The sequence below is a fragment of the Sciurus carolinensis genome, chromosome 4, assembly GCF_902686445.1.
Source record: "Sciurus carolinensis chromosome 4, mSciCar1.2, whole genome shotgun sequence".
Lineage (NCBI taxonomy): Eukaryota > Metazoa > Chordata > Mammalia > Rodentia > Sciuridae > Sciurus > Sciurus carolinensis.
Window position 1 is genome coordinate 156,593,419 of NC_062216.1, and position 21,032 is coordinate 156,614,450.

Consider the following 21,032-nt stretch of genomic DNA (forward strand, 5'->3'; position numbering starts at 1 on the left):
TCCACAAGTCAAGCTTAATAACTGTCTCATGTATTTCCTCAAACTCAGCAAATGTGTTTTGACTTGACCTCACTGTACCACATTTGCAGAACTTCTTCAGGTGTCGTGAGCACACTGAAAGCCTGACTGACTACTTGGGCAGAGAGAGAGGGAGGCCTAGACTCCATCACTGCTGGTTTTGTGTTAGATTGGCAATGTCTAATCTCAGTATTTGTTAACAAGTAAAGGAGAAGAGATATTATATAGTTAAACGTTTATCTTTGTGATTTATCTTCCTATCAAATAACATTGCATTTTAACTTTAAACAAAATATTTTGTGTAACTAGCACCAAATTTTGTTACATGTTTTTAATCTTAGGTTAAACATATTGCTGAAGACCCTCCTTGTAGTTGTTCTCATCGATTTTCTATTGAGTACTTATCCGAAGGACGATATCGACTAGGGGATAAAATACTCTTCATAAGGGTAAGTCTACTACTTACAGTCTATAAACACAGAGATTGTGTTTTAGAATTGATTTTATTGCTTTACCAACCTCCTTTGTCCATCTTTTACTTTTAAAAAAGTTGGAATAAAGGGTGCTATTAATGGAAGAATTTTATCACCACAAAATGAAACATGTCTAATAAGATTAATTATTCATAGTAAGAAAAGAAAGCAGAAACACTATAGTTTGTAATGATACTTGTGTTGGGCCTTAAGCATAGAATCTTTTTCTTATTGACACAGCATCAGTATGCATATCAGTATGTTGATATACATGTTCATTGCCTTTCTTTGTCCCATCCGCAATTGATTGCTTGTCCCCTTTGCTGCTTAACAGATTGAAATTTCACCTGGTTAGCATTTTTTCTACTACTGATACAAGAGCTGATTTATGAATACAAAAAATTTAAAAATATAATCATCCCTATTTTCTTCTCTTTCATGTATTTTCACTACATTTCCATCCACTGTCCTCTCACACAGAAACACCCTCATGTACTTTCTTTTTTTTTTAAACTGCAATTTTATTTATTTATTTTTGTGGTGCTGGGGATTGAACCTGGGGCATGCTAGGCAAGTGCTGTACTACTGAACCACATGCCCTGCCCTCATTCTATCTTTTAATTAACTTCCTTTTAAAAGGCAATATGATATAGTGAATGGTGCACAGAGGATGGGACTTAGAGTTAAAACTTGTGGTTAGTCTTATGCAGTTTTGCAGATTTACCAGCTGAGTGCACAGGGACCTGAAATTCAGTCTGGGCTATACTGTCAGAACCAGAGTTTGTCTTATCCCCTCTAAAGTGCCATTTGGGTTAGGGGCTGGCAACCCTAGTGCATTTGAGGTCAGTTCTTTAATGTCTCAAAGCCATAATTTTCTTATCTGCAAAGAAGAAATAGTAATAAATTAAATCCAAGTATTTTGAAGATTAAACTGATATATGAAAATGGTTTTTTAAATTATAAAGTACAAGATTTAGTTATTTTTATCATTTTTCCCTAATTATTTTTTCTTTAATATGGCATTTTTTTCCTTTAAGTCACCATTTCTCTTTCTCTCCCTCTTCTTCCCTCACTCTTTCAACTCTTTTTTGTATTGCTCTTGTAATTTTGTATATTAATAATTTGGATTTTTAGCATGTAAATAATATATAAATATTTTCATTACAAATTGTAGGACTTTAGTTGTTCGCATAATTTAAGACTTATTAAATTTATTACACTAACAATATAAGAAAGAGACTGTCAATTTGTAGTGAAGCCGTTGGCAAATACTGAGTTTCATAGATCATAGATATAACAAATTGTGACTGCTAATAAATTGTAACTATAAACTTCACAGTTTTACTGCTTTATTTCCACTTTCTTTGGGGGGCAGATGCTTCATGGAAAACATGTCATGGTCCGTGTTGGCGGAGGCTGGGATACTCTTCAAGGATTTTTGCTTAAATATGATCCGTGTCGAACATTACAGTTTGCTACACTAGAACAAAAAATTCTAGCATTCCAAAAAGGAGTTTCTAATGAAAATGTACCTGATTCATCCAGCAGAACACCTCAGCTTCCTGAAATGAATCCTTTGTCAGCAGTTAACATGTTTCAGAAACAAAACTTAAAGCCTAGCACACCAGTTGGTATTCCAAGGAGCAAGGAAAAGCAGGTACACCCAACAGGTGTGTTGCTGCCTGCTTCTTCATTAAAAGGTAATACAGGCTCCATGTCAGTCCGTTCAAAATTTCCAGATTCTCCAGCAGCATCTTCTCATCTCAAGCTCAAGTCTTCAAAGGGTGTAACCAAGAAACCACTTGCTCCTTCAAATGATGTTTCATCTTCCCTCACTTCTTTAAGTCCTGTTGGTAAAAACACTTCTTCACCACCTTTATCAAGAACTGGAACTTGTGCATCTCAGTCACTGAGAAAATGTGTCACATCCCCCAATACTCTTAAGGTCAAGGCTCTTCCAGGCCAGAAATCTAGAGATATGCTTGAGCCTAAGCATTTGCCAAATAAGTGTTCTGGAAAAACTGAATCAAGGAACTTGAAACAAAATCACATTTCTTCCAGGGGTGATGCATTATTTCACTCAACTGCACCTGTAAGTTCATCAAAGTGTCCAAAGTTACCAAAAGCAAATATACAGGTAAGGCCTAAACCTTCTCCTCCTTTCCAGTCTCCTAGAAAAATGGCAAAACCCATTTCTAAAACCACAGCTACAGGTCTAGGAACACAGTCTCAAGCGTCTGAAGGAAGCCCACAAGCGGGGGCAATCCCAGCACAGAAACTTAAATCTGCCTTGAATTTGAATCAACCAGTTTCTGTATCCTCAGTTTGTCCTGCAAAGGCTGCACAGGAATTGAAAGATAAGAATATAGTTCCAGGTGCCAAAAAGCAGCCTCAGAATAAAACTACATGCCAGAAGACAGGATCCAGCTCCTCAAAGTCTCCTGGTCGTACCCCACTGTCCATTGTGAGTGTTCCCCAGTCTGCTGCCAAATCACAAACTACACCAAAGTCAGCACACCCTGCCCCCAAGGGCCAGTATTCAGCTAAAGGGCCTCCAAAGAGTGGCAAAACCCAAGCTTCAACCAGGAAACCACTCTCATCTGACAAGGGAACAGATAGTGGAGGGAAAAAACCTACTGCAAAGAAAAAGGAGGATGATGACCATTATTTTGTTATGACTGGAAGTAAAAAACCTAGAAAATAAATACATGTGGGTCACTTTAAGAAATCAGGGGAAAGGAGCAGAATGAATGAGTTAGATTCAAGTCTTAAGGTTTTTCCTGTTTGTGTTTGTCCAAATGGGTGCGGACATTAAATATAAGAAGATAGGGGATGGAGGTGGAGGCTGGGATGAGGAGAGGGCTCATCAGAAGTCACATGTCTGAATTCAGCAGCTATCCTTCTGAGGCAAACGGTTGTAGATACACCAAAGGGTTCTTACTATTAATAGACATACATGTAATTTTCAAACCACAGCATCTTGTTAATGTCTGCCCTTTAAGGGAAATGTAAAAGTCAAATAACACTACTAGAATTATAACTATAGTTGTTATATTTTTGAATGGGTTTTAAATATGGAGGTTTTATACCTGTTAATGGCACTACTTGTGCTTACATTAAGGAGTTTTTATAGTTTAGTAAAAAAGTAATGATTTAGCACTTGTCCTACAAAAGGCACCTAATTTAATTTCCTCATCAGGATTGCCTGATCCAGTAATTCTAAGTACCAATGGCTGCTGCTGATAAGTGTGGCGTTACTCTGGGTTAGGTAGAATTCTTATTATTTAAATATTTTCAAATTTTCTAAATCAGAAGTAACTGATTTTTTTTAACCTGGCTTATATTAGTGATGATGTTTTATTACCAGTAGTTTTGGTTTAAAACAAAGTAGCTTATTGAAACATAAGCAAATTTAGTAAAAATAAGATTTTACATACATCATCTGTAAAAATTTAGATACTTTATAATTTTAGATGGATGTTGTGCAATGTTACAGCAGAAACGGATTTATTAGCTTTTATCATTGAAGATATTTTAAATGTAATGTCCTATGAAAGCAGATATGAATTTTTACATTAAAATAATGTTTAACATCAGAATTATGTTTTAACCATCTAAAGATCTTATGAAAAGAATTTTAGAATGATGCTGTATACAAATTCTGTCAAATGTTATTTCTTTTGATAGCATAACCAGTTTTAATTAGATTCTTCCAATTCTGTTAATTTTCTTTAATAAAACTGCGGCGTACAGCACGTATGCTGCACTTTGTGCTCTAGGCAGATACTTTCAAGAAACTACCCGGATTCTGTATGAGTGCATAGACTCAGGCACCCAAGGTGATAGTGGTAAATAATTTATTTAAGGAGTGTGACTATTTAAAAATTATTGACATGCTTTGAAAAATTGTAAGGGCATTTTTAATAACTTTGTAGTATTATCACAGCATTTATGTTCAGTATTGAGATTCGTATTTCTCTATTGCTTTAAGTTCAAATATATTTTCTTAAGAACAAAATAGTCTACACAAATGTACAATCACAGAATAAGTATTTAAATTGGTTACTAATATTCTATAGGTTATAACGTAATAAAATTTTCTATAAAAATAAGTAACCTTTTGCCTGGGGAACACAGTTAATACAGAAGTCAGGTTAGTTTTTGGAATAATTAATGATTTTCTTAAAAGAGACAGCCACCAAATATTTAGTTTAGTTCTTCTGTTCTGGACATTGAAAGAGATAATATTTACATCCTTGGGGAGTGAAGTCAATGTTCAAGAGCGCCAGAAAGTTTATGTTTTTAGTAATACGAAATATTTAATGCATTTTTCAAAGAGTAAGAATTTTACCTGCACAGAATTTTTTCCCACATAAGCCAGACAATGCTTCTTTTAGAACTGGGTGGTGGGTGGGAGTAAGTAGTATTATGACCAGTTCAGTCTGTGAACCAAGTAGGTTTTACAATCATGTAAACATTAACTTTTGTGTTGAGAAGAATCAAAAATAACAGTATCCTAGGAGCACCTGACACAAATTCCAGAATTAACCAAAGAATTGTTTATTTTAAAAATCGGAAATCAATTTATAAATATATTCTTCAGCAATGGGGAATTTCTCTAGTTATATTTATGTTGGATGATTTTATACTTATATATAGCCTTCCTTTCCAAAATAAATGAGAAAATAATACCTGAAAGACAACTAATTTCTTCAAATGTATTTTGAAGTTCTAGAGAACTGTGTTTCTAATCACTTTCACAATTTTTAAAATGGTTTTCATATTGTTGAAGTTGGAATGAAGTTTCCATTTCTTCTTAATATTAGTGCAAGACTTTATAAGTTCTTTTTGTATTTAATATTTAATAAATGAGTATTAAACTTAAGTTTCTTAAAAACCTGGAAGAAGAAACAATGTGTGCTTTCTTTGAAAAAATGAAATAAGTTTTTGTTTTTTTCTTGCTGTAATTTGTTAATAAGACTAATATATAAAACTTAAGAGGAAAATGAAATGCTGGTTATTTTTATATTTTTGGGCTTCAAGTAAGTGTTTAAAGCTAATATCTTCAAAATGCCTTAAACAATTAGATGAATTTGAACTTTCCTCTCCATACTGAGTCTACAGTTTTTAATGGATAAGGAATTATTTGAGGAAAAAACTACTGTTCCTTTTCCTGCCTTTCATCTTGGTCTGACTTAGTATCTGTTACTTCTTTAAAAAGCTCAGTAACAGATTTTTATGATATATTCTTACATCTAGGTTCATTTACTGACTCCATGGGACTCCAGATTTACATATATTCTTTTCTTGTGCCTGCAATATTTGTATTTGATTTTAATTTATGTTTTTCTTAAGTATTAAAATTTAAACATAATACAAGATCTCAATTTGCTTTTTTCTGATATATGCTGAATACATTCTAATCACTTGATTCATGTGGGAAGTTGCATTACATGAAGCATTCATAATTTGAGAATAGTTTAGTTCTTTTGCTATTTAAAATGCCCTTTTTATACCTGTAGAATGTGTTTTATTGTTCCTAGGAGTTTATAAGGTGTCACCATTAAGCAACAGTATTTGTTCCCCAAATTCCTGTATCTGCTAGAAGTTTGCTGCAAAAAGACCAGACTCATATTTAATAATCTTTGAGATAATAGAAGTAATTTATTGTATTAAAGTTAAATTCTTTAGGTCACACTTGCATTGTATTCACAGAAGTCTTCTGATAATGGAAATTTCAAAATTCCCAAGCCTGTTCTAATTTCACACTTTTGTACAGTGAAACTATTCTGGAAATAGTCATCTTTTTCCTATATTCAAAACCAGAACAATTATAAAAAGCAGTTAATTTAATATGTATTTCCTGTCATTTTTCCAAGAAGAAAACACAACTCACACAGAATTTTCATGTTTTCCTAACCTTTTGTGAATATAAATATTTTAAATTTAAATTCATTTTATAAAATTTTGGGAGAATATTAGAAAATATTAAAGCATTTTCCAGTAAATTTGAAAATACAAAAACTCATGTTATTAAATTGTTACACAGTAACACAATAAATGTACTGTTTTGTTCTTGTAGAAAAACAAAAGATAATCCTGATGAAATAATACATCTTAAAGATTATAAGCAATTTAATCATAAACATATTATTAATCTTGGTATAACCATAAAATACCATAGTCATTGAAAATGATATAGATGTTGATTTATTTTAAAGTAGTCCATGTGGAGATGAAAGTAAATTGTTTTGAACAACTGCATTGATAAACTGTTAATACATAATAGTTCTAATTTTCTGCCTTTGGCCAGGGATAGCACACTACCTGTTAGAGGATATGGTCTCCATAGTGTTATCTGTTATAATTAGCCTCTTGTGGCTAGTCTCTTAGGTTTTTATAAAATACATTTTATTGAAAATTACCAGTTTTCTTAAATTACCTTAAATTGTTTCACAAATTATTATATAGAAATGAGCAAATAAAATGAATGAATCCAGTAGTCAGCTGTGGCAGTGTTGAAATGCTTCTGCCTCTACTCAAATTGTTTAGTAATACCTGCTTAGTGTGGAGGATGCTATGTTATTTTCGACAAGAATACCAAGATAATTTTCAATTTAGTGACATAGATATTATCTTTGTTTGAATATAAGCATCATGAAGGCAGGATTTAGTTCCCAGGGTCTAAACTAATGCCTGTCACATAATAGGTATTCAGTAATTATTTATTAGTGGAGAAACTAAGCCTCAGGAGACTGACAGTAAACACAAAAAATACCTACTGGAATTGATTAATTAAATCTTGGTAACTTTGCTTATACTTTCCCATAAATTGTTTAGTTGTTCTTCATGTTAATGTGATTCAGAAAATTGAATTTATTTGACATTTCCAAAAAAAACCCCTGTAATATCATTTCCTATTTTTTAATTATTTCTTAGAAAAATCTTGATTTGTTTTTAAATTACCCTTTATTAAATATTGTAAATGTGAAGATTTAGAGATTAATTAAAAACATAAGAACTTATATTTTTAGTTTACTTGGTAGTCATAAAGCACCTCACAGTGTTTAATGGATTATTCTTGGAACAATGAATAATTGCACTCAATCCTTAGAACAGTACAATAAAATAAATTTCATGACAATGCAATAGAATAGATGTTGGTAAAAGATAATGCAGGTGACCTTAGAACTTTCTCTTTAAAAAAAATGTTTAAAAATGATTGTCCTCTGAGCCAGCAAGTTTCATAGACTTTTTCCAAAGGGAATAAATTAAAATTTCCCCACAGCCTTGAGAATGTGATACAAAGTTATGTTATGTAGATCCCTTTAATAATTCATTGCACCATGCTGTGTTCAGGAATCCAATAAATAATTGTTGAAGAATAGACCAAACTGTGGTATATATTGAAAGAGGAGTAGAACATGACATTTTCAATTTTTTTGTAATTCCAAGCATTGAAATAAATTGGAGGCAAGTGTCTTCAAACTGCTATTTGCAGTAGTTTTCTGTTTACCTCAAGCATCAGCAAAAGCATTTTTTGAAGTTTATGAAGCTTCAGGACTCCTTACAGGTTAAAAAATAAAAATCAACCCTGCTGAGAATTACAGTCTTTGAAATCTATGAGACTCAAAGGGCAAGTTTAGAGAGATAATAGTTTGGAGGCTTAAGAGGATATTCCAGCAGGAGATGGGAGCTAGGTGCTGTTCCTTTGACTTTACCCACTCCTCCTCCGGATCTTATCACCTAGCTCACAGTTATCCTTTGTATCTCAGCTTAAATATCACTTAAAAGTTTCCGGATCCTCCAAACCTGGAGTGTACTTTCTTCCTGCCTCCAGTGTACTTTCTTCCTGCCTTACATTTTTTCTGTCATTGCCTTGATTCTAGAATAACATATTCTAACACTAGAATAACATATTAGCTTATCCACATCTCCCACCAAACCTTGAGTGGAAACTGTTTCACTGACTTTCATCTTCATCTCCTATATTCAGATGGTGCCTAAGTGTTTATGGAAGTCAGGAGGGAAGGAAATACCTTTTCACGGAAAGAAATAAGCCCTTAGTACATGTAAAGTGAACCTCTAGCTTAGTTGTGTTTACTCACCTACAGTGCACGGATTTTTTTTTCTGAGAAGATGTCATGATAAAATTTGAAAAAGCTTATTTTCAGAGAGGAGAAGAAAAGAGGGCATTAATAAGAGAAGCCTTGAAGTTATGGATTTGTTCACTCATGTACATTAATACTAGAGGTTGTAACGCAGAGGAAAAAGTTATACTCCATGTATGTAAAATATCAAAATACACTCTACTGTCATGTGTATCTAAAATGAACAAATAAAAAAAAATTGGAAACATCCTGATGTACCATCCATGCTTTTTATTCTAAAGGATTTATTTTCAGGGTTGTGATAAACTACTGAGAGCACAATATATTGACTTAGATTAGCAAGTGCCCTGCTGCTGCCTAATTCCATTCTCACTTTGAACTGATGAAGAACAGGCCAGGAAGTTCGTTTATACAGTCGGTTAGTTTTTCTTCTTTAAAACCAAATGGGTAGCAGCAAAAAGTCAGAACGGTAGAGGAAGCTGTCCCATGGGGGATGAGAGAGACATCTCAGGTGTGGCCAGTTCCTCAATGCATAGGGTCTAGCCCAGCCAGTTCCTTGTGCTCCCTGTGTTTATGATTGATTCTAAAGCAGTCTTCTTGGCCGCAATATAGTAATTACCAATTTATTAATTTGCTTACTCAGCAAACAGTTTTTCTGAGTTTGTACTTGATGTTCAGCATCAACTCATACACTCCATGCTAGGGGTATAGTGGTAAGATCAGTTGTTACCCTGAAGGAAATTAGTCATCATTAAGGTAGTTTAAGAAAAAAGTATGATGTTCTTTTAGCTTGTGCCCCACTCAGTTCTTTCTTTGTGATTTATTTTACTCATGGGATAAAAAACCTCTCTGCTGGTGCATGCACAGTGGTGCATGCCTATAATCCCCTGAGGCAGGAAGATTGTGAGTTCAAAGTCAGCCTCAGCAACAATGAGGTATTAAGCAACTCAGTGAGACCCTGTCTCTAAATAAAATACAAAATAGGGCTGGGGATGTGGCTCAGGGGTTGAGTGCCCCTGAGTTCAATTCCCAGTACCAAAAACAAAAAACCAAAAAACCTCCATTAAAAAGTGTGTGTTTTCAGGTCAGGAGCCCAAAGTAGTGGTGGTGAGGGAAGAATAACTGATACTTGTGTTCAAACCTCAAGAACAAGAGTCATTTAGTGCTAACGCTTGTTACTCGGTAAATAGAATAGTAAGAAACAAGACCTAAATAGGTTATTGAGATAGAAAGAAATCTGATATTTCTCTGGGTAAGCCATTAGTTTAGAAATCAGGAAACACATCTTGGATACAAGGATGCTACTCTATCTCTTTATTTCCTATGACACTAGCCCCAGGCTCTCCACTAAGCTGTGCCTCAGTCTTATCAAGTGCACCACAATGAGAGAGAAGGAATCTCAAACCTGCCCTGTGGTAGGCTGGACTCTGTCCAGCCTTTCCAGTTAGTGAGGGAAGCAGAGCCTTGAGCAGATGCTCCCTGTGATTTGACATCCCAGTGCCCTGTCCTGCTGCCCCAGCAGATGTCAGAGGAAACTGTTCCATAAAATTGCATCGCTATGAATCACAGAACACCACCTCTGGGCTTTTGAATCTTCCTGGCTGGCTTGTAGCCCAAAGGAAACAAAGGCATCCTGCGATGTTTAGTTCAGTTCTTTTGGTTTTGAGAAACATTCGCTTCAGCCTTCTCTAATAGTGGGTGGTTTTATGGCTACAGCCAAAAGGACACTGGGAATCTGACAGCAACCCAGAAATACCTGGACAATGAGACTCACAGAAATTTGAATTAGAGTCATTTAGAAGCCTAGGGAGTTTTAGGGACAGGTCACCTTATTTCCCTATCTGAGCCCGAGTTACCACTTCTTTATGGTGTTTTGCCACACTTTTGCTAGCCTTCAGTTTTCTGCTTTGTGTATTTTCTTATATTTTCTGCAAAAACAAAACCAAAATACTCCTGTTACCATTTTCCAGTCAAGGTCTCAAGAGAGAGTCTGATTATCAGACCACTGCATAGGTCAGCCAAAGAACTGGCTACCCTCAGATCATAGACCTGCCCCTTTGCCAATCAGCGTGTGAATAGATAGGTCACAGTCTAGACCATGATGACCCCAACCCATGTAGTTTTCCTTAAAAGATTTGGCATGTCTGTTCTGTCTTGTACTCTAGGAAATTGTCTTGAATTTGGTCTGAACTACCTAGGGAAGTCTTTTGCACCAAGGAGCCCTCAATTTCCAGCATTGATCTTCTAGGTCGTTGAGACCAATATAATATGGATATGTCCACTGGATCATTGCTGGGGTCCAGCCCTAGCAGCAGTCGGGGGTCCGAGGTGGATGGCAGGCATCAGCGTGGTGGAGAAACAGCCCACAGAGACACCAAGTGTTCTGAGTCTGAGTCTGAATCTTTATTGTTCACAAAGTCTTTTTATATGTTTTTTCTTTGGTATCTATCACATCATTTTATGGTTAATACAAGGAAATGTTAAGTAAAAAATCTTCAAGAGTATAATTAATGATCTTATTCAAGAAACATGTTTTTACTGTATGATAGCTTAAATAAAAAGAAAAACAGTTCCCAGCAAGGTAAAGGGCACCATGCTCCATTTAGTTTTAATTTCCCTGAAAGAATACGTCATTAAGTTTCTATAGAAGTTACCCCTTCCAAGAACTCTAATGTTAGTTATTAACAGTGGAATGTTTTTGTTATTACTGACAGAGAATAGAGGAATCAGCTTATAGTTAATATTTATTCTATTTCATGTACTCAGTGATGGACTAAAACTCTAACTAGACATAGGAAGAATACAAATTGTACTTATGATTAACCTATTTATTGATTAAGTGGGAAAAATATCCTTAAACTTAATCATAAACACTAAGAAAGCAACAAAGACCAAACACCACATCAAAGCTCAGAGGAATACACTCTCATATACCTATATATAACTTCTAGAGAATTTGTATACTAAAAGAAATCACAGGCTCCTTACAAATTTGAGCAAATCATAATTGCTTATTTATAATTCCATCTAAGTATTAATATTAAACTTTATTGTATGTTATTTTGTGTCCCAACACCATGAAATCTCCCCAGTATTCTCTATAATCTGAATCTAAGGATATATTGATTTTTAGTATTAAAAGCAACTGCACATGGAGACATGCCACGCCTATGGCCCCCAAGAGGGAGGATGATCTTTCAACAGAACGGTGTCAAGTGTTGAATCCTCTGCTCCAACAGAACCTTGTCAAGTGTCAGAGTGGTAGGAAATAGATGCAGCAGATCATTCCAATCCAAATGTGCACTTTTTGTGGCTAGAAATGATCAAATACATGGATGTTACTTATAATGAGTATCTACAATGTCCAAATCTGCAAGGTTGTGTTATCTCTGGATCCTGGAAAATCACCAAACTTGCCTCAATGGCCAACACTGGGATCTCCCAAAGCCTATGTCTGAGTGGGAGATACAATGTTCTAGATCCTCATTGCTATAGTTTGGATCTGAAATGTCCCCCAAAGGCTGATGTGTTGAAAGCTTGGTCCTCAACCTGTGGTGCTTTAGTGACCCCACCTCTTCAAGGTTCCACCACCTTTATGGTTTAGGTGGGGTCTAGTGGAAGGAAGGTGGGTCATTGGGGCATACCCTTGAAGGGATCTTGGGAATCCAGAACTTTCTCTTTCTTTTGTTTCCTGGTTGCCATAAGGTGCAAAGTCCTCCTCTAATACCTGCTCCTGCCATGATGTGCTGTCCTATCTCAGGCTCCAAGCAGAAAGGCCAAGTGGTCATGGACTGAAATCCCTGGAACTGTGAGCTGAAATTAGCCTTTCCTTCTTTTAAGCTGAGTTATGTCAGGTATTTGTTAAGGCAGTGGAAATCTAACACACTCAATTCCCAATTTCTAGTGGTGCCACACCAACTTTTACACTATAGTATCAAAAACAGCTATTGATTCAGTTTGTTGAAAGTATCAGTTATCAGTACTTAGGAATCATCTAGTTAAAACAATGAATTGGTTAATTTTTTCTATTGGTGGTTTGGTATTTTATACATATATTCTGAGGTGTACAGAGTTTATTTTGTCAGACATAATCATTCTTATCCCTGAATTCTGTCCCAGTATGACTTTCAAAGACTCCGTGGAAGGTTGAAGGGCTCTTACCTATCCTGAATCTTTGATTGTTTCTTCCTCCTAAGAAGTTCCTATTAGATGAAATGGCACAGCTGTTTAAGATAATTAAGATTGATTTTTATTTAGCCACACTAGCTTTGAAGCTGGTAGAGGTGTAAAGTATATTCATTGCTTACCATGCCTATTCATCTCCTTGTCCACCAAACATTTGCCATCCGTTGCATCTTTATTATCCAGATGAGTACAACAGGAAGCCATTAGCAGATTTCATCACCATTATTTAGAGATGCTTCCTAAAACCAGAAGGGGTTCTGAGATCACTCTTTGGTAGGATTCGCTTTGCACAAGACACTTTTCTAAGTGCTTTATGTGCAGTAACTTGCAACTCTATGAGGTTGGTTCTTTTATTATCCCTGTTTTATAGATAAGGAGACTGAGGCACTTAGAAGCTCTTCCATTCCTCTGTTCTATAGTTTGGATGTTTGTGTCCTTTCACAATTCTTTTTGAAATTGAATCCCTAATACAACAGTACTAAGAGGTGGGGTCTTTGGGAAGTGATAAGGCCATGATGGCTCCACTCTCATCGATGGGATTAGTGTTCTTATAAAAGGGCATCAGTGAGTTTACCTTTTGCCACACGAGGACATAGCATTCCTCCTCGCCACAGGACACAGCAAAAAGATGCTGCCTTGGAAGCAGAGAGAGAAACCTTACCAGATACTGAATCTGTTGGCTCTTTGATCTAGGACTTTGTAGCCTCCAGAGCCAAGTTGTGAGAAATTTTACATTGTTTATAAACTACCCAGTCCTTAGCATTTTGTTATAGCAGCACTAATGGACTAAGATATTCTGCTCATTGAAGACAGCGTGACACTAAATCATCTCAGACTTGATTATGAGCTATTTAATTTTCTCCAGAAGTGATTTCTACTGGAAAGAAAAATATGCTGGTGATGTTTGTTACAAATGTCTTACAGTTAGGTGGGTTGACCTCCTTTCCAGTGTGCCCGATATGTGGTATGCCAGCGTGCACAGGGGTGATTTAACCCTGGGGCTTCTCCAGAGCCAAAATCAACTAACCACACCCTCTCTTACATCATTGATTTTTCTCTTTTCCCATATTTTATCCTTAATCCGTTGTCCTCTTATTATATATTCTTTTTCACCCTACTCCCTCACCCTTAAGTTACTACCATGTGTTGGTTAGCATGGGCTAGGCTTTGTTGCAGAAACAATAAAAGAATCTCTGTGATTTGTAGCTCATGCTAGACAACGATTAGGGTCACTGGGCCCTCTCGTGGTGTTCAGGAACTCAGGCTGAGGGGAGTTCCATTTTAACAAATGCTATAGCAATAAACTTGACAGGAAGAAGTGGGTATGGGAATGACCAACCTGTTCTTTCTGAAATAAGAATTGTGGTCCTCCTGCCAAACTTCTGATTTTTCTCTGATCCCTGACTTCTGTTTTCAGACTTGCCTTCCTCCTCTGCCCTTTCCAGGTAGCTATTTCCTAAGGACCACTCCTTGGCCCTGTTCTGGCAAATAATTCTCCTTCTTGGCAATTTATTCCAAAGTGTGGTTTCCAGTACTGTTTTCTTATAAATGGTTTCCAGATCTTTGCAGCCCAATTTACCTGAGTCCCAATTCCACTGTCCTTTATCCATTGTCCTTCTGTAACCACTTCAAAATCCCTTTTTAAATAAAGAATTTTCTATATTCACCAAATCTATGATTCTTCCTGACTTCCTTATTTCTGTCCACATCCCCTTTTCTCCCCACACTGAAAACTCTCAAATTATTTTAGACTGAGTCTCAAGTCCACCCCAGCTTTCTGTTACTGCTCAAGTTCATGGTCTTCTCCCCCCTCACCGGAAGACAAGAGTGTCCCGATAGCTCCTCGGCCACACTTTCAACCTCTGTGATTCAAGGCTGCACATGACAGAGCTCTGGGGGCACCTTTCACAACCGATTTTGGGTTAATTATCTCCCTCTGGAGCTGTGCAGTGTAGTTCAGCTTGAATCCTCACATGCAATGATAATGTGCGACAATGGATAAAATAGGAAGTATCTTCTTGGCTGCCCATTCCAACCTGAATGAAGGCCACACTACCTTAACTCTTTCCCGCTGTCACAGTGGAAGTTATTCTTCCTTTTCTGAATTTCCACACCTCTCATATAGTACCGGGTAGCACTTGCTATGCTTCATTATCCTGATTTAAGAACACGCTTACCTACTTGAGGAGTGAGAAGTTACTTCCGACTTGAGGGAATAAATTAACAAACACCCATTTATTACAAATAATGGAAAAACCCAGGTTAAAGGACTTAAAAGGAGACTCTTAGCACATAGAGATGAGAATTACAGAGAGTTCATCCTATTGTCTCAGGCATAGTTGAATGCAGGCTTTGACCGAGATCTTCAGGACCCCTCCCTTTCTTCCATTTGAAGAAGCTGAAACCACAGCAGGCCTGTCTGGCAGGGGTTAGAGCCAAGGAGAAGATGCAGCTGCTGCCAGAGATGATGCCCAATTCAGCAAGAGAGGAAAAGGAATATCTGGCTTTTCCCTTTTCCTGTCCTTTAGTAGCCCACTGGTGCCTTTCCTGATTGACCCCGGAGTTTGGAGAACTCAGCCTGTATGGCTCAGAGCAGAGCATGGGAAGGGATAGAGGTGGATCAGAGAGCAACTAGGCAATCTACCAGCACAAGTTGTTTAAAGTCACACAACAGGACTAAGGGTGTAGCTCAGTGATAGAGTGCATGTTTAGCATATGGGAGGCCTTGGGTTCAATCCCTGGTGCTACTATTCTCACAACTGCACCCCCCCCAGTCACATGACAGTAAGTGATGAAGCTTGATCTTGAAATCATAGCTGGAGCTCGGAATCCTGCTATCCTATGCTGCAAGGTGGTACAAAAGAGCATTCCAATTAGACGCATCTGTGTGAGCAAAGGTTCAGATGGAAAAGTCTGGAATATGCATGGAAAACAGAGTTTCTTTGAGTTGCAGGATAAGGTGGGAAAACAGGTAGAATAGGTACCCAGCTGAACAGTTTGACCTTTATCCAGGAAGCAAAAGGAAGTTGTCATAGAAAAAGAAAGATTTAAGGTAATTAATCTATAGTTATGTAAAGGTCAGAAGCACGAAGGAAATATGAGGACTCTGTGATACAAATTGAAATAATTCTAATGGATGAAAATTATAAATATTTTTTCCTAATTTTGGGGTGGTTTGATAACTTTGATACTGGTCACAGAATTTAGGACTGAGTACTTCTTCATGCATTTGAGGACCTACTATGAACTGAGTACTGTGCTGGAGTCATTGGTTGGACTTTTCTGATATTTTCCTTGTCTTTTGAAGTTGTAGGAGAGTGCCCAGGTAATGTGATACATACACATTGGTCTGAGAAGAGTTCTGTAATGTCCAGAAAGTACATAAATGGTGTTCACTTTGCATTCACTTTGTGGTTTTAAATCTCAAGGTCATAAGCTCTGGTTGGCTTTATTTGAAGTTAAGTGGCTTAACCTCACTTGCAAATGATATTAATGGAATGTGCACACATACAATAAAAGAAGTGTTGGCAAAGAAGGAGATTGCCTCTGAGTGAGGGCTGAGTATGGTACTCAGTGCCTCACAGTGAGAACAAATTCATCATCCTACAGAATCAAAATATGGTGAATATTTACATTGTCACACATACATAAATCAGGGAAGAGTATGAATAGTAAGTTTTTGTTGAAAAGAAAACAAGAATTCCATATACCTTAGATTTCAAGATTTTAGAAGTCTGATTATATCAAGCTTGATGAAATTGTGGACCAACAGCAATCCTTACACATGGCTCCTGGGGAGGAAGATTGCTAAACCAATTTGGAGAGCAATTTCCCAGCTATCTAGTAAAGATAAAAATGTACATACAAGACAACACAGCAATTCCAGTCCCACGTAGATAAACCATCAGATGCGTGCACATAGACTGTGCATAATGCTCATTGTAGCCCTGTTTTAAGTGAACTGCTAGAAAGAACCAAAATGTCCCATCAGTAGCAGATGAGTAAACAAATTATGGTTGAATCCAAATGATGGAATCTTCTGGCATCATGAAAATGAAAGAAGTCAAACTATAATTATCCATATGATTTTGTGAGCTGGAAAAATGCAAGTTGTAGAATGATGTCCCCAGTTACATAAAGTTTAAACACAGAAAGTGAAACAATATATAACTTACAGACTGATATATATGTAGTTTAAGTATAAAATGTGCCTGACAGGGTCACAAACCATCCCAGTTTGTTTAGGATTTTCCTTGTTTTAGTACTGAAAGTCCTGTGTCCTGGGTTACACTTCAGTTCCAGGCAGATAAGGCAGGTTGGTTGCCTTACCTGAGAAGGATAAATGCTAAGCTTAGGATGGTGGTTACTTGAGGCAAGGAAGGACATGGGATAGGGGAAAAGGACCCTGGGTGTGCATCAGCTGAATTCGTTTTATTCTGTTCTGTCACCTGAATTACAAGTATGTGGGTAAGATCATGCAACACGGTAAGGTTCAGAACATGGGCACAAAAGAATAAAAATAAATTAGAAAAAAAAGAGATATCTCCAACCAGTCATCCATCCATAAGCTGAACAGGTCACGGAGAGAGGGCAATCATTTGATCTTCAACCATAACCTAGAAACTGACAAAAGTAAGAGCCACCTGGTCTGAGATGTTTCCTTTGATGCTTCTTCCTCCATCCTCAATACCATAACCTCCCGGTTCTTGGACCTGGATAACTTGCAAACTCCCAGACTGCAGAGCTCCCTCAGAAACACACGCACTTGTACACACACACAGGAACACACACACAGGCACATGCACACACTGCCAACATTCCTACATTTGTTTCCTAAGGTGCCTGAAGATGTCCCATGTCTCCCTAGCCAAGTTCCCTGAGGACTGACCTTGTGTGCTACTGATTACTAAATTCTGTTGGCAGCAAAGGGGAGTGGTCCAGAGTGTGGGCCCTGGAAAGAGCTTTAAATCATGGTTCTACTGAAGTAGGAACCATGAAAGGAAATTTGGGCCCCTTCAAGGTCAGACCTCTGTATAGGAGGGCTGAGAAACTACAGACACAAAAATCTAGACCTCATCAAGTTCAGGTTGATTCCTATGTAAGCAGGTAAACTGAAAGCGAGACATCAGTTGCCTAGTGCCCAGAACCATCTGAAAAAAAGGCATGGTAACCTGACTGGACCAAAAGGTGCATGAAGAGCTCGTGGACACTGAGTTCCATACCTAGGGTTGGGTCAGGGGCTAGTTTCCTTAACCCTGTAGATTCATATAAATCCCTGGACCATAGCCACTCTCCCGTATCTCTCTTAGGACCCCTCCCCTTCAGGAGCTGTGCTTTCTTTCTTTCTATTACCCTAATAAATCCTGTTACTTTGTTCTCAGTCTCTGTCCATGGATTTCATCCTTTGAATTCGCACAAGACAAAGAACCCACCCCCACATTCTGTGCTACACCACCACTTACCAACTGTGTGACCTTGGGTAACTCTCTACATCTCAATTCCTCAACTGTAAGATGAAGTGTTAATGCTCCTCCTAAGGTAGATATGAAAACTAAAAGCAAGAAAATGCTTCCAAAGCATTAGGGGTAGTGCTTGAAAAGTATATTGAGAGTTTAATATGTGCGTGACTGGATTAAATTTTAAAAATTAAAAATAATGATTCTAAGGAGTAGGACAAAATACATTACATGCATATTTCAATACCGAGCAAATTATTTTAAACTGTGATATAGGATTAAAATAAACCTAGTGAGGAAAGACAAGAGGAATAAACTTCACATTCTTACCCAACCATCTGTAGAAATGTTAAAATTAGAACACTCTTATGACAGAGAATTGTCATGTTCCTTGAATTGAATTGTGAAAAAAAAATGGTTGGTTCTGTTTAATGTAACAATTCCTATGAGAGTAATTAAAATCTAACGCTGTTTCTTTTTTTGGAAATAATGTGGCTTAAAATGAGCTCTAATTGTTCCTATTTACACACTGACTGTAGAGTACCCATCCTGCTGCAGACAACTCTGTAATTAGCTCCATTCAAGAACAAAGCAGTGACCATCTTTCAGCTGCTTTCTGGCTTTTGAGCTTAGGAGGCAAAGGAGAGGTTTTTTTTTTTTTTTTTTTTTTTTTTTTTTTTTGTCTCTCTTGCAAAATGGAATTCAAATCTGCCACAAGCAGTCAGTTGCAAGGATGATAATTGCACAGTTTGTTACAATTGATTTATGCAATCCTGGGAAAAGAATGAAGATGATCCCATGCCTAAAACTGTCAAATGAATAATCACTGATATGTGAGATTTTTCCTTGCTTGGGATTTTAATGGCCTCGTCTAGAATAAACTGATCATGTTGGCCTACTTCTTATACAGTGCACAAACCAGCTAATATTTTGGTGATGTCTCTTAATCATTCACATAGATTTCACTCTTCTGAATAGTCACTATGGTCTGCTTAATAGTCAGTATTCTGCACTTTTTAGAAGAGGAACTTTGAATGAAAAAAATTGAATTGAATTACAACTTGCAAAAGAATGTATGCAAAGATTATAATTGTGATACTGGGTTTACAAAACGTTTAAGTGTCACCAACATCTTTTAAAGGAGCATGTAGACTGTATTAGTGCCCATATTTCTCCACAACATTCACACAGAACACAGAACAGATACAGCACTCACACACAATCACACAAACACACAACACCCCCACACACTCAGCTCAGAGGAAATGACTCCACCTTGGTGCATGATATGCAAACATATTATTTTGCTTATTCAATCTAGAAGCTTATTAATGTGAAATTTAACCATGTCCATTTATTTTGATTACTGATTTGAAACATTTTCCTTTTTACTCTTGAGTTTTTATTTTCATAATTTATCTTCCCATCATGTTTCTTCTTTTCTGCTTCTTCTGTTTACTTCCCTCCCTTCTGTTTTAAAAGCTTGCAAACATTTTATTTCTGTTGTCTTAACAGTTATGTTAAAATTTTTAATAGAGATACAAACTCTCAAGACAAAAACAAAAACAAAAACAAACAACAAAAAAGCTAACCACCAAGGAATTTAGCATGTTTCTCTTTCATGTCTTTAAGTAAGAAAAAAAATTTATTATTTCTATTTTTGTAGTCAGTAATTATTTCTACTTTACAATCAACAATTGCATCCCTCCCCTTGCTCATGAATTTATTTTTCTTCTTCCCCTAAGTGGTTCCATCAGGGAAGATCTTTGGATAATAAACTAGCTTAGTCTTTGTATGAAGAGATCTATTTTATCCTCATTCTTGTTTTTCTGATTGCACTTTTGTGTATAGGGGATGTCGTCACGTGATACCAAAATTCAAGTGAGTTAAATATGATTTGGTTAGGCATCGAATTTGAGATTGGGTATTGCTTTCCTGTGGCAGTTTGGAGAAATCACATTCTTTATTCTGGCATCTACTTTTTCTGATCAGAAATTTCGCATCAGTCTGTCACTCTGTATAGTTTCTCTGGTGATGTTAACATTTTTTCCCTTTCTCTTTGATATTCTACTCCTCTGCTGCTACAGCGTGTCTAGAAGTTGGAAATCTTTTGGAATTGGTCCTGCTTGGCGGTGCTAGACTTACCTTTGGATTCTGAAGCTTATGAGAGCATTATAATATCTCATGTCACTTTGCTTTACTTCCATATTTCCTCTCACTTTTTCTCTCTCTGCTGGGTTTTGGGTGGAGTCCTCACTTTCAATCACTAATTTTTTTCTTGAACTGGATCCAGTCAATGGTATCAATACATTTTATGCAAATGATGACTTTTTTATTTCCTAGGATTTTTTTAATTTGTACTTTATCATAACCCATTGTTCTTGATTATAACTTCCATTCCTTGTAATTCTTTCCTTACTCTCTTTCAGGATGTTAAACATAAGTCAAAAGTGTTGGGGGAGGACTGTATTTCAGTTTCTTCAGGTATAGTTTTTCCTAATGTTTTGGGTTTCTTGGGCATCTCTAATACATTTGGATTACCTCTTTCCCTGTACCTTTTCCTTTAACTTTCATTTTTATCATGATTGTACATTTTTTAAAGAATATATTTTTAGCTGTAGATGGACACAACACCGTTATTTATTTTTTATGTGGTGCTGAGAATTGAACCCAGTGCCTCACACGTGCTAGGCAAGTGCAGCTGAGCTATAACCCCAGCCCTCATGACTGTATATTTTTAAATTAAAAAAAAAAGTATAACTGTTTAGTCAGTTTTCTTGCTACTGTGA

General features: G+C 36.6%; 1 protein-coding gene across 2 annotated transcripts in view; it reads left to right on the forward strand.

The window, feature by feature from the left end:
• The window catches only part of Gas2l3 (growth arrest specific 2 like 3), a 39,587-nt gene extending 30,768 nt beyond the window's left edge, over nt 1-8,819 (forward strand). For both annotated transcript variants that reach the window (XM_047551653.1, XM_047551654.1), the window contains exons 8-9: nt 360-467; nt 1,867-8,819. In XM_047551653.1, the coding sequence (XP_047407609.1) occupies nt 360-467; nt 1,867-3,195 (1,437 nt within the window). In that variant the 3' untranslated portion in view covers nt 3,196-8,819. The remainder of the gene's footprint in view (nt 1-359; nt 468-1,866) is intronic.
• The last annotated feature ends 12,213 nt before the right edge of the window (nt 8,820-21,032 follow it).